Genomic DNA, 14130 nt, shown 5'->3' with positions numbered 1-14130 from the left:
GCAAATCAATGGGACAACCTGCTTATCAAAACCTGGGGAAATCCAAGGTTACATTCCCATGAGCGGGTGCTCCCCAGCCCCAGTGCCCACTGTCACCTTCCTACCTCTGTGGGATTCCTCTGGCTGCTCTCATAGGGCTTGCTTTTGGGGGGAGGGGGCGGTGGGACATTAGCCGTTGTCGGTCCATCTGTCTGCAACGATGGGGAGCCTGGAAATGACACAAAGTAGATGAAAGCAGAGAAGTGAACTCACCGAGGAATCTCATGGCACTTCCGCTGGACACTGCCACCCTAAACCACCTGGTCAATCAAATCGCTAAGGTCACATTCTACAGTTTTTGTGGACAGAATGAAGACCTCTTACCTGCTGGGACACATGTAGCGCCCTTCCTTCACCAGAAGGCGTCATGAGAAACTCTTAAGTAAAAATTTCATGTTTTGTTAAAGGGTGTCACTGTTACACTGAAGATGAGAATATTTTCTAGAACTTAGGGTATTACTCTGTTCTCTGATATATCCCAAGTTCTTAGAAAAAAACATCTGTCACAAACTAGGTGGTTAATAAATACTGGTTATATTGGACTATTACAATTTATCATTTAAAGCAGCAGTCCCCAACCATTTTGGCACTAGGGACTGATTTTGTGGCAGACAACTTTTCCATGGACCGTGGTGGCGGGAAGGGTTCAGGATGATTCAAGCACATCACATTTATTATGCACTTTATTTCTATTATTATTCCATCAGCTCCATCTCAGATCATCAGGCATGAGATCCTGAACTTATATACCCCTCATTTAAAGAGTGCAATATCTACTTCCTCCAGGAAACTGTGCCTGATTAACTCTGACGCTGGCTGACTACAGTCTCCTGTTTGGGGTGACGATCTATTCTTCCACTGCTCCTTGGTGTTAAGCATCCTTGTACTTCATCTCAGGACTTGTGTACTGCTGACTCCCCAAACCTGAGTGTAATTTGTCTATTTCTTATCCTTTCAGACCCTTCTCCACATAAAGCACATGGCTACTTGGCCAACAGTTCCTAAATTACTTCCTATCTAGTTCTAGTCCAATCGATCTCATTTATACCATCAGCAATGGAAAACGGGCAGTGAAACCCCACGGTGCTCCCTGTACTGCTGCTAAGTCATGTCCGACTCTTTATGATCACAGAAGCTGTAGCCCGCCAGGATTCTCCATCCATGGGATTTTCCAGGCTAGAATACTGGAGTGGGTTGCCATTTCTTACTCCAGGGATTGAACTGGAGTTCCTACCTGGATTCCTACTCCCCACCCAGGGATTGAACCTGTGTTTCCTTTATTGGCAGGTGGATTCTTTACCATTGGGCCACTAGGAAAGCCCCACGGCTCCCTGTATAGAAAAGTTTAATGAGTCTTAGCAACCTAAGGACTCTGGCCAAACACTAATCTAACTGAATGACACCCATGACCACCAAACTGAACCAATTTGACTATCATCTCAGTGCCCTTGTGGCTATTTTGATTAAAAATGGCCCAGATTCATAAACATACTCCATCACCTAGTGAAATGACTATAAGGGGTCTCTACAAGTAAACTTACTCAGGGCCCTGTTCGCTTTAGGAGTGAGTTGGGGTGGGCTCAGGGCTGTTGACTGTGGAGGTGAAGCGCCAGGAAATGGTGTCAGCCGATTGTCCGACAGCTGGAGACTCTTGGGTCTCTGTGATTTCTTGGTTGGGCTCTAGTTGGGGGGTGGGGGGAGAACAAAGCAAAACACTGTCACTGTGAAGAGTGTCGAACTCATCAATACTCTTTAAACAACACTGTCTGCAGAGCAGAATCTTGTTAAAGGGCAAAATTTCAGGAGCCCTCTGTAAGTTTACCACACTAGCACATGGAGGGTACGAGGATGAAGACACAAACAGGGAATCCCCGGTGCACAGACTATTTTCTGGCTAGCCAATGGGTTGTGTCATTTAGTGTGGAGATGAGCCACCCTGATTCTCAGGGATACCCGGTCCCACCACATTTAACAACATGATGTGGCTTATGGAAGAAAACGTACTTTTTATTTTTTTTTTAAACTAAAAGAAGGTAAATGACAATGTTTGGATGGGCTCATGGAACATGGTGGTGAGAATCACAACTCTAAGCATCGATCCACGTATTTTCACTGAGGATAGATCTTGTGCCATTACTGATTTAGAGAGCTGGATCTCTGTACATGGTTTTCTCAGCACCATCTGAGATCTGAGCCCATCCTAGGCTGCTGTGTCCTGAGAAAGCACGACAGGCTTCAACCTAGTCACTCACAGTTATGATGTCAATGGTGAAAAGCCTGCCTACAGGGAACACGGTGGAAAACCTACAGTCATCTTGTTTTGGGTTTGTTGTTTTTACCATCAGATCAGGTTCTGGCACTTTCTCTGCGATGACCTGGGACTTGCTCAGACTCCAGTCTTTAATCTTGAACTTGCTCATCCGAGTCTCACTCTCCTCTTTGAGGGACAGATCTTCCACTCTGGCCCCTGACGAGGCCCTGCGCTCCAACAGTGGCTCCAGGAAGGACCTATCGGGGTGGGGGAGGGAAGGATTGGGAGGCCGGCGTGAGTGGATGCAAACTAGTGTACAGAGGCTGGATAAACAACAAGGCCCTACTCAACAGCATAGGAAACTCTATTCAGTATCCTGTAATAAACCATAATGGAAAAGACTATGAAAAAGAATATATATGATGTATAACCAAGTCACTTTGCAATACAGTAGAAATTAACACAACATTATAAATCAACTACATGTCAAAAAAACAAAAGACTGACCTGTCAGCTACAAACAAGGACAAAGTCAGAAAACACTGATCACCTGCCAGTGAAAACTGATGCCCCAAAACCAGAGGGTACGACTCTTCAACAGCATCTTCACCTGTGGCTTCCTTCTCAGGTTCTAAACCCGAACTTCCAACTGCCAACTGAACATCTCAAGGTCTACAAGTAAGAAATGAGGCCATCCAAGCACGCCAAGAAAATACTAGTGAGTATTTATCTTATGCTAGGAAGATAAGATCTTACTAAACTTATAGGTAAAGAGAGAGCTCATACAGTAAGAGATGAACGGGCAGCATTATATAGCGGCTAAGAGCACACGTCCCGGAGCCCTACAGCCTGCATTCAGATCTTACCTACATTTACTTGCTGGGTGACCTTGGGCAGACAATTTTTTCATACCTCAGTTTCCTTATCTGTAAAAATGGGGATAAGAATAATATCTACCTCATAAAGTCATTAGGGCTTCCCTGGTGGCTTAGACAGTAAAGAATCTGCCTGCAGAGTGGGAGACCCAGGTTTGATCCCTGCGTTGGGAAGATCCCCTGGAGAAGGGAATGGCTACCCAACTGCAGTATTCCTGCCTGGAGAATGCCATGGACAGAGGAGCCTGGTGGGCTACAGTCCATGGGGTCTCAAAGGGTCGGACACAATTGAGCAACTAATACTTTTTTCACTTTCAAAGGGTTATTACAAAATACTTACAACAGTACCTAGCAAATAGGTGTATGCATGCTCAGTATGTCCAGCTCCTGGTGACCCCATGGACTGTAGCCCACCAGGCTCCTCTGTCCATGGAATTTCCCAGGCAAGACACTGGAGTAGGTTTGCCATTTCCTTCTCCAGGGGATCTTCCTGACCCAGAGGTCGACTCTGTGTCTTTTTTGTCTCCTGCATTGGCTGGTGGATTCTTTACCACTGTGCCACCTGGGAAGCCCTAGCATATAGGAGAACTTCTCAAAAACAATTTTTTTTTAATTACATTGACAAATTTTAAATGCCATAGTAAGAATCATGATTAGATGCTGATATAGAGGGGAAGAATTTGATGAGAAACAAAAGTGTCTAGAGAGATTTTGAAATATCTCTCCCTAAACTGCTTATCAGTTATAAAGGGAAAAATAGTAAGTATTATTGTAATTAAAAAAAAATTTTTTTGGCCACCCCGTGTAGCATGTGGGATCCTAGTTCTCTGACCCAGGATCAAACCCACACCCGCTGTATTGGAGACAGAGTCTTAACCTCTGGACTGACAGGGAAGTTCAGTGATGTCTTCTTCCTCATTGGGCAAATGTGGGCAAGAACAATAACTCACCTTGCCTGGGTCACAGCAAGAAGAGGACCCCAGTCATCTGCTCTGTGTTTACTGCCCTAATGGATCAGCAATTACGGGGTCTCTGGTTCTCAATAACTACTTGAAAAAAAAATTTTTTTTTTAATGGGGCAGAGTTCAATTAAGAGAAGAGTCGTACTGAACAGAACAGAACTTCTACATGACTCTTTGAGACCCCATGGACTGTACCCCTCCAGGCGCCTCTTTCCATGGTGATTCTCCAGGCAAGAATACTGGAATGGATTGTCATGCCCTTCTCCAGGAGATATTCCCAACCCAGGGATTGAACCCAGGTCTCCCGCATTGCATACAGATTCTTTACCATCTGAGCCACCAGGGAAGCCCTTCCACAAAGTAAGTAGTATCCCTTTAACAGCATGACCGAAACCATAAAAGAGAAAAGCAAACCAGGTATTATTTAATCTTTAGGAATTTACAAGACTAAAAATAATAAAAATACCTAATATAAGTGAATATATTATGAAAAATGATATAGTCACTCATACATTTCATATGGCATTGCATATTAGTATTTGTGATAATACAGCAAGAATTATAAAGAATCTAAAAAAGACTGAATTTATGTATATGTAAAATTGAATCACTTTGTTGTCCACCTGAACCTAATACAACATTGTAAATTAACGATTCTCCAATAAAAATTAAAAAACAAAACAAAACAAACTGTAAAAAAAAAAGACCTCTCCTGAATAGGCCATACATGCTTTTGGAAGTGCATCCTATACTCCATGTTAACCAAAAGACTTAGAAATGATTTGAGAATATATCTTAAGTGATTATAAAGCTAAATGTACACAAATACATGCTACTAATAATATAAATGCATTTTATATTGATACAACCTAAATGCTTTTATATTAAATTTATAATGAACTTTTATGATTACCTGTTTAGAGTGACACAGCTAAAACATCCCATTATAGGGAGAAGAATTAATTATGGCACATTCATATGCTGTACTGATAAAAAGCCATCAAAAATGATGAAAAAAATCTTAATATTATATAGCACTGTAGATAGTGCTTATAATAAAAAGACAAAGAGGAAAAAGCAAATTACCAAACTCTATCCATGTGATAATTGCAACTATGTAAAGATATCTATGTCAATGTAAAAGGATGGATAAATAATTTAAGAAATAAAAAACATTTAATTTCCAGGTAGAAGACCATTTGAACAGGTTATTTTTGTGGTATGGCTATTATAGCATGGAATTAAAAGATTACAAATTAAGTTTTAAGCCAAAAGATTTAACTTATATTCAACATTAAAATTCACACTGATGTTAGGTATTCATCATTTATATAAAATTAAGCAGTAGGTCACAAAACGGTACATCCAATGCTTTTCTATTTGAACACAATTATGAATTCACTCCTTTAAAATATTTTAAGTTTGATCACATGGAAAGGCACTCCACGTTTCCGGTAAGGAAGGTTGAATATCAAAAAGCCATAAACTCAATCCATAAATGTAACATCATATATCTCAATAAAAATAACAACAGGATTCTAAACAAGTTAATCCAAAAACAAGCACTGAGTAAAACTAGCCAGGCAAATTCTGAAAAAAGCTATTAGACACTTAAAACCCTTTAAGATCTACAGTAAATAAGACTGAATTAGCAGAAGTGCATGAACCATGTAGGTAGGTCTAAGAAATGGGGGGAAAGTCCATGAATAACCTAAAGAACACGTTAGAATTTGATTTTTTTTTTTTTTAATAAGGAGGACATTTCAAATCAGTAGAGAAAAGATGGTTTGCTCACTTAACATTATAGGCTAGCCAAGCATGGAAAAAAATTGGCTCTATACTTCATACCTTATAGGAGAATAAACTTAAAAAAGAATCATAGATTTTATTATAAATAGTGAAACTGTAAAATTAGTTTTTCGTAGTCTTACAGTAGGGAAGGACTTTAACCATGATATAAAATCCAGAAGTCATAAAATCAAGTATTAAGGTATTTGACTGCATTTAAACAAAAATCAGCGCAACTAAATAAAAATTTAGAAGCAAAGTCAATAGACAAAGGAAAAATTAGGGTAATATTTCAGCTCAACACAAAGGGCCAGAATCCAACAGAAAAATGTACACGTGTGACCACAGTTCACAGAAAATAAAATACATACAAGCTACTAAACAAATGAAAAAATGCTCAATTTCATACAAGAGAAAGAAAACCACAAGTGCAACAAAACAAAATCCCCATGCCAAGAAAACACTTTCCACCTATCAGACTGGCAAAAATTAAAAGGCCTGATGATACACAATTTGGTGGCAAGGTGTGAGTCGCCAGGTACCCTTGCATATTGCTGGTGGGACTATCAACGGTTATAATCTCTGTGAAAGTCATTTTATGAATAATTTTGAGAACTTCAGCTATATATGTTTAACAGTAATTTCACTTCTTGACTTTTTCTTATATTGCTATAATTAAATATTTACAAAGTAATTTTTTTCCATTCTTTTTTAAAATTAATTTTTATTGGATATAGTTGCTTTACAATGTTGTGTTAGTTTCTGCTGTACAGCAAAGTGAATCAGCTATATGTATACATATATATCCCCTTTTTCGGATTTCTTCCCAATTAGCTGACCACAGAGCACTGAGTAGAGTTCCCTGTGCTATACGGTAGATTCTCATTAGCCATCTATTTAATACATAGCGTCAATAATGTGTATATGCCAATCCCAGTCTCCCAATTCATCCCACCCCCAAAATAATATATATTGAAGATCATTCACTGCTATCACTACTATGATAGTAAAAGGCTTATATCAATCAAATGTCCATCAGGAAACAATGATGGAGTGTATTATGGTGTAGGTGTATCATGAGATATCTAACCTCAAAGAAAAGAGGAGGCTCTCTTTGTTCTGAAATGGAATGACTTCCAGATCTAGTAAGTGAAAAAAGCAAGGCAGATAGAGTATTATATACCACCATTTATATATCAAAAACATGTGGGAAAGGATATATATTTAGGAACTGCTTCTGTACAGATAAAAAGCTGCTGGAAAGGCACCAAGAACAGAACCTGGGGCACTTCCCTGGTGGTCTGGTGCTTGGGACTCCAAGCTTCCAGTGCAGGGGACATGAGTTCAATCCCTGGTCAAGAAACTAAAGAGCTACACGTCCAGCAGTGCAGCCAAAAAACAGAACAAAACCAGAAGACAATATCACTGGCCTCTGGAGAGTGGTACTGATAAGCTGGGAGTCTGGGACTGATGGGAGATTATTTTCATGATATACCCTTTTAAATTTCATATGTGATTATATTTCCTATTCATGAAATAAATTTTTAAGTTATTTTTAAAAATTGAAATAATGAAGGATTTCTCCAGTGGCCTACTGGGTCAGGATTCCCAGCTTTCACTGCCATGGCCCAGGTTCAGTCCCTGGGCAGGGAACTGAGATCCCATATGCCACCTGGTCCAGCCAAAAAAAATTTTAATTGAAATAATGAAAAACAAAAGGCAAGCAATAACTAGAAATTATTATGAGACAAACTAGGATATGACTGGGTGGGTTGATAGGGTGTGACAGGATTATGGGTGATTTTTTTTTTCTATTTTTCATAACTGTTGTTACTATCATGTAAATAATGATATTTCTCATGAGGAAGATGATGAGAAAGATCCCAAAACTAATAACCCAGGTACTGTGAGTTATTTTCCTATGAAGATGACACATCCACATTGACCAAGTTTCACTTGGGTGACCAAAGGCAAACATTAGGAAAGATTTACCTATCCTTCTTGGCAATTAGAGATCAAAGCCTTACCCATCAGATCCTGGTCTGGAAGGAGCGTTATCAGATGAGTTAGAAGAGGTGGAGATCACAGAGGAAGCCACTGAGGTGATGGACAATCTCCGCAGTGTGGATGACATGATGTAGGGGATCATCACGGATCCTGTGCGGCTTTGCTTCCGGTCGGTCAAGTTGGGCGGCTGAAGGAGACATGACCCCTCATGGTTAGCTCGCCTGGAATTAAGCCCCTAGCAACTGGCGCAGTTCCCACTGGTTTATGGCCAGTCCCATCTGTGTCAGTGCTGGGACCCCATCCTGATAGGTTGGTGCCTGTGCTTCATTGGCTGTTAAATACTACAAATACTATATTCTTTTTCTGTAGTTGGGAAGATTTTATTGACATACTATTTTGCTTATTATGATATAATGAGATATTTTGTAATTGTGTATCACAACATCCTGACATTTTAAAGTCTAAGTTGTGAGTTCATTTTCTGTATATTTAACAACTCTACATTTATTTTGTTATAGTTGATTTACAATGTTGTTAAGCTTCCGATGTACAGCAAAGTGATTCAGATATATATATATATACACACACACACACATATAAATAAATTCATTGGAAGGCCTGACGCTGAAGCTCCAATACTTTGGCCACCTGATGAGAAGAAGTGACTCACTGGAAAAGACCCTAATGTGGGTAAGACTGAAGGCAGGAGAAGGGGATGACAGAGGATGTGATGGCTGGATGGCATCACCAACTAGATGGACATGAGTTTGAGTAGGCTCCGGGAGTTGGTAATGGACAGGGAGGCCTGGCGTGCTGCAGTCCATGGGGTCACAAAGAGTCAGACACAACTGAGCGACTGAACTGACTGATAAATATATATATACACACACACACACACTATACACACACACACACACCCCTATATATATATACATATATATATATATACACATACATATATATATACATATATATATATATATATATATATACACACACACACACACACACACACTTTTCCATGGCTTATCACAGGATATTGAGTATCGTTTCCTGTGCTATACAGTAGGTCCTGGTTGTTTATCCATTCTACATGTAATAATTTGCATGCATCTGCTAACCCCAAACTCCCAATCCATTCCTCCCTCACTCCCCTTGTGTAGTCCTCCCCCACTACCTTATATTCTTAGTTACAGACACAACTTAGGTTAAACCTGCCTTGTTTCTAAGACTAGAGAAAAATTCACCCTAATTTTCTATCAGTCCCATGAGAAGGGACAAACCAAGATGTTCATTACCATCAGTAGGATAGCAAAACCTTTTGTCTGCTTCTCCAACTTAGCTTCTGAAAGACGGCACTTAAAAAAAAAAAAAAGCATATACTGGAATAACAGAAGAGTTTAAGATTGAAACTATAAACCTAAAGCTTATCCTGGTGAACCTTAGGAAGTCAAGGAGCATGGATCTTCTGTTGTAAGACATGTCTCTGGTAGGACTGATTATCCCCATAGGCCACCATATCAAATCTAAATCTTAATACTCACCTGGGTCTAATAAAAACTAAATTCACTGAGTGAAAGCCACGTCTTTGCCATCTAGGAATTTGTGTAAAAGACAAATGTTCCTAAAAGAAAACTGGCAGCAGGTTAGGAGGTAAATTCATAGGAAGGCCTGACTAAACACTTGGACGCCTGTGAGAGAGGATCAAAATGACACTTGGGAGAAAAATGAAATAGAGATGGAGGCATGGGAATTGGGGAACAGAAATACATGAAAAGAAATTCAGAGCTATGATTTGAGACAAGAGAGTTTTTAAAAATCTGGAATTCAAGAATACAACTTTTGAAGAAAGTAGGATATGTTAAAAAGGACAGCTAAATGAAGATGGAACCAAGCATATCAACAACTGTAGAAGAGAAAAGGTTGGCCCATGTACCCCTCCACCTAATTTCTTGGAAGGAAAAAAAGAAAATTGTAGCTGTGAGAAATGTTACGTTTAGTCGCTAAGTTGTGTCCGACTCTTGCGACCCTGTGGACTGTAGCCTGCCAGGCTCCTCTGTCTGTGGGATTTCCCAAGGAAGAATACTGGAATGGGTTGCTATTTCCTTCTCCAGGGGATTTTTCCAACCCAGGGATAGAACTCAGGCCTCCTGCATTGCAGGCAGATTCTTAACTGACTGAGCCACCAGCCAGAGTGAGAAATGTTACAACTGTTCTTAAAAAATCATGAAATCAGCTACATGCATCGTCAAATGTAACTCACAATTCTTTCTCCTCTTCAAAGGTGCAAAGGGTGTGAATATTTCACCAAAACAAAAAATAAAATTAAAAAAAAGATTAGGAAAAACTATGAGTTGGACTAGATAGGACACAAATAAGTAGAGTCTGGGATGAGGAAATTCCCATTTCTAGTAGTGCGGTTTCCACAGTGTGGTCCCTAGTCCCACAGCACCACCTGGTGCACGCTGGAAATGCCAGTTCTTGGGCCTCACCCCAGACCAAGTGAATGAAAATCCCAGGGAACATGGCCCAGCAATCTGTGTCTTCATGAGCCTTCCAGGTTGTTCTGATGGTCATTCAAGTTTGAGAACCACTATCCTACACAACAGTTGAAGGTCATCAAGAGCAAACCATGCCTTTCCGACCCAGCCCTCCCTCTCCCACCCCGTCTGTTCAAGCCATCCCTAGTCTACTTTGACTATTTTGGCATCTGAAAAAAGGATCAGTATCACAAACAGTAGAAGAGACTAGAAAAAGGTCAGAAATAAGAAAAGCTCATAGGCTGTTGAGACAAAGCCTACCAGTGTTATGACCCCATAGCGCTTTTCCACTTTCTCCTTGAGTTCCCGGAAGCAGGAAGACAACCGGTCATGCAGTGGCTTCAGTTGCTCCGTCAGCTTCTCCCCATGGATGCGGATCCCCTCTGTCAGCAGAGGCATCTGGGGAAAAAGGCATGAGAGGAATGGGATGAGGTTTAGGAAGAGGGATGATTCAGATTTCGAGGCTGGGAGAGGATGAACGGTGGGGGTAGACAGGTCAACTGATGGACACAGAACAGATCAAATGAAAACGCTGTTTCTTAGCACAGGGCTTGGGAACCAGATGCCCTTGGGTTAAAGACGCAGAGGCATTCACACACCTAGGACACAAGTAACCAGGGGACCAAGCCAGGCAAACTCACAGAAGCCTGGGGACCTTTCTAGGCAGGGGCAACTGATAGGTGTCACCTTGGACTGACCTGTATGACTGCATTTCCTCCCACTGTTTACAAAGGTAATGAGAGACAGAAACTGAGACCAACAATTCTCAGATGGAAACACATGCCAGTAAATCAACTGGGGGAGCTTAGTCTCCCTGCTAAGAAGACCACTCTCAACACTGCACCGTCTAATGAAATGCTCCTCCTGTGTCACTTTGCCAAATAAGTAAGACAGGCTGTGATTCTAAGAGTTTAAATAAAAAAGGAACCCTAAATGGGGGCTTGGAGATGGATGCCCCAGAGCAAGGGGTCTTCAACCTCTGGTCTAATGGCTGATAATCTGAGGTGGAGCTGATGTACTGATAAAAGGAATAAAGTGCACAATAAATGCAATGAACTTGAATTATTCCAAACGATCATTCCCAACCCCGATCTGAGGAGAAACTGTTGTCCACAGAACTGGTCCCTGGTGCCAAAAAGGCTGGGGATCGCTGCCCTAGAGAGTATCATGCAAGGCAGTCACCCAAGGAGCACGGGGTGCTGTCCCCCCACCTTCCCTGGACATACCTGCAATGCTATTAGTCGCTTTAGCAGCTCAATCTTCTCCAGGTCTTCAGGATGCTCCTGCAAGTACTTATCTGTAAAAAATGCCTAAAAGGAGAGCATTGGCAAGTATTGATTAGAATGCATTCCTGTCTGTATATGTGACCCTGAAAGGAAGGGGAAGGAAATGGGAAGGGGGAAACACATCCTCTGTTCCTCCAGTGAACCAGGAATGATTAAGTAAACATAGATTCCATTCCTGGGATAGCCCTTAAATCACCAGTGGACAATTCAAAAAGGAATGGGGTATTTTGTAGTCTTTCTAGAATCATGCAATTCCTAGCAAGAGGACATTCTTAACTATAGCTACATATACACGTCAAATCAACAGCACCAGCGGAGAATGTCATTCATTAAAATAAGTTCCCCAGAGAACTAAGAAAAGACCAAGTGACAATATCAAAAAAGTTAATCATGAGACTAAATGCCTAGATTTATAAAAGAGCAAAAAATTAACAGGTTGAAGATGTGGCTGACAGTTTTCCTGCTTTGCAGACTTTATCACAATTCCTGAAGACCTGCAAAAGTTTTAACACTTATACTCATCATCAATCTGAAAGGCTATTTTTAAGGAAAAAATGAGAAATGCTATAGATGTGGAATGGTTTTGAAAATATTAAATGCAGGTAAATGCAGGTTGTATTTATTATGGTATGTCAAGACCACATCACCCATGACATCATCAATAAATATTGATGTAAAGGCCCTATGATAAGAAAATAAACCCAAATTCAACCTACAAACATAGGTGTTACATGAAAGACTATGTTAAAGACAGAATTCATTAGGGGAGAAGAACCAAAGTCTATGGTGAACATTTATGCTCCAACAGAGTTCCAAACTAGAGTTACCTATTTCCTCCCTATACTATAACCATCACAAGCATAAGAATGCTTTCAGAGACCTTCAAATATCCCCCTTACTCTTTTCCTCCACTCCTTAGAAGGACCACCCCATTACATGAGATCCAAGAGTTCCAAAAACTATAGAATACAGTTATAAAAGAGGTCAGCGCATTTTCTGTGGAAAACAGAGTATGTGCAATATTTTTCCTTGATTGGTTGAACTGTGTCCCCATCCCCAAGGCACAGGTTGAAGTCCTAAGCCTAGGACCTAGGAAAGTGACCTCATATGGTCACAGACTAACTGCAGAGGTCTAGATGAGGTCATATTAGAATAGGAGGAACCCTTAGACACTGGTGTCTAACTGGTTTCCTTACAAGGAGGGGACATGAGAAGACAGATACCTATACACAGAGAGAACACCACGTGACGGGACAAGGAGAAGACAGTAATCTACAAGGCAAGGGATGCCAAAAGTTGCCTGCAGGACTTCCTTGGTGGTCTTGTGGTTAACAGTCTGCCTGCCAATGCGGGGGACATGGGTTCGATCCCTGGTCGGTGAAGATTCCACATGCTGTGAGGCAGCTAAGCTTATGTATCACAACTACTGAGCCCCTGCTCCAGAGCACAGGAGCTGCAACTGCTGACCTTACTAGTGCTACAACTATTGAAGCCCATGAGCCCTAGAGTCCACTCACCTCAACAAGAGAAGCCACCACAATGAGAAGCGCATGCACCGCAACTAGAGAGTAGCCTCTGCTCTCCACAACTAGAGGAAAAGCCCTCAAAGCAACAAAGGCTCAAGTCAGCCAAAAATAAATAAAATTTTTTTTTAATAAAGCAAAGGCAGCCAGTAGCCCACAGAAGCCAGGAGAGACGCAGAGAGCAGACTCATCTTCACATGCCCCAGAGGGAACTGATGCTATAGACACCTTGCTTTCAGACTGTGAGGCAGTCAATCCCTATTGTTTTAAGCCACTCTGTTGGTGGTATTTTGTTATGGCAGCCCTAGGGAACGAATACGACAGAGAATATAAATGTATAGAATCCAAGAATCACAAAAAGGAAATGGGACATTTATGGAGCAGCTTGTTATAGCAGATTCATATTTAGACGGATTATCGATCTAAATCAAGTATTTAAGTATTTGCTTAAATCTTCAGCCACCTTTCAAAATACATGTACTTGGGACTTCCCTGGTGGTCCAGTAGCTAAGACTCTGTGCCTCCAATAGAAGGAGCCCTGTCTCCATCACTAGTCAGGGAACTGCAAGCTGCAACTAAAAAGATCCTGCATGCCACATCTAAGACCAGGCATAGCCAAATAAATAATTTAAAAAATACATGTAGTTCAGGGCTTCCTTGATGGCTCAGTGGTAAAGAATACACATGCCAATGCAGGAGGCCTGGGTTCGATCCCATGTCTGGGAAGATCCCACACGCCACGGAACGACTGAGCCGGTGAGCCACAACTACTGAGCCTGTGCTCTAGAGCCCATGGGCCGCAACTACTGAAGCCTGCATGTCCTAGAGCCTGTCCTCCATGATAGAGAAGTCATTGCAA

The 14130-nt window shown here is 41.1% G+C and overlaps 1 protein-coding gene and 1 long non-coding RNA gene across 4 annotated transcripts in view; one reads left to right on the top strand and one right to left on the bottom strand.

Moving 5' to 3' along the window:
* The window catches only part of DOCK5 (dedicator of cytokinesis 5), a 283905-nt gene that overhangs the window by 1864 nt on the left and 267911 nt on the right, over positions 1 to 14130 (bottom strand). For all 3 annotated transcript variants that reach the window (XM_061425870.1, XM_061425871.1, XM_061425872.1), the window contains 6 exons: positions 11689 to 11772; positions 10724 to 10861; positions 7943 to 8109; positions 2379 to 2547; positions 1581 to 1719; positions 105 to 208 (listed from right to left, as the gene is read on the bottom strand). In XM_061425870.1, the coding sequence (XP_061281854.1) occupies positions 105 to 208; positions 1581 to 1719; positions 2379 to 2547; positions 7943 to 8109; positions 10724 to 10861; positions 11689 to 11772 (801 nt within the window). The remainder of the gene's footprint in view (positions 1 to 104; positions 209 to 1580; positions 1720 to 2378; positions 2548 to 7942; positions 8110 to 10723; positions 10862 to 11688; positions 11773 to 14130) is intronic.
* Positions 2551 to 14130, top strand: part of LOC133252890 (uncharacterized) — a 38135-nt gene continuing 26555 nt past the window's right edge. Inside the window, exon 1 of the long non-coding RNA XR_009738117.1 lies at positions 2551 to 3008. This is a non-coding gene — a long non-coding RNA (uncharacterized LOC133252890). The remainder of the gene's footprint in view (positions 3009 to 14130) is intronic.

This window comes from Bos javanicus, chromosome 8 (genome assembly GCF_032452875.1).
Source record: "Bos javanicus breed banteng chromosome 8, ARS-OSU_banteng_1.0, whole genome shotgun sequence".
NCBI classification, from domain to species: Eukaryota; Metazoa; Chordata; class Mammalia; order Artiodactyla; family Bovidae; genus Bos; species Bos javanicus.
Note: the sequence above shows the minus strand (reverse complement) of the source record. Positions and strands in the feature narration are given on the sequence as shown.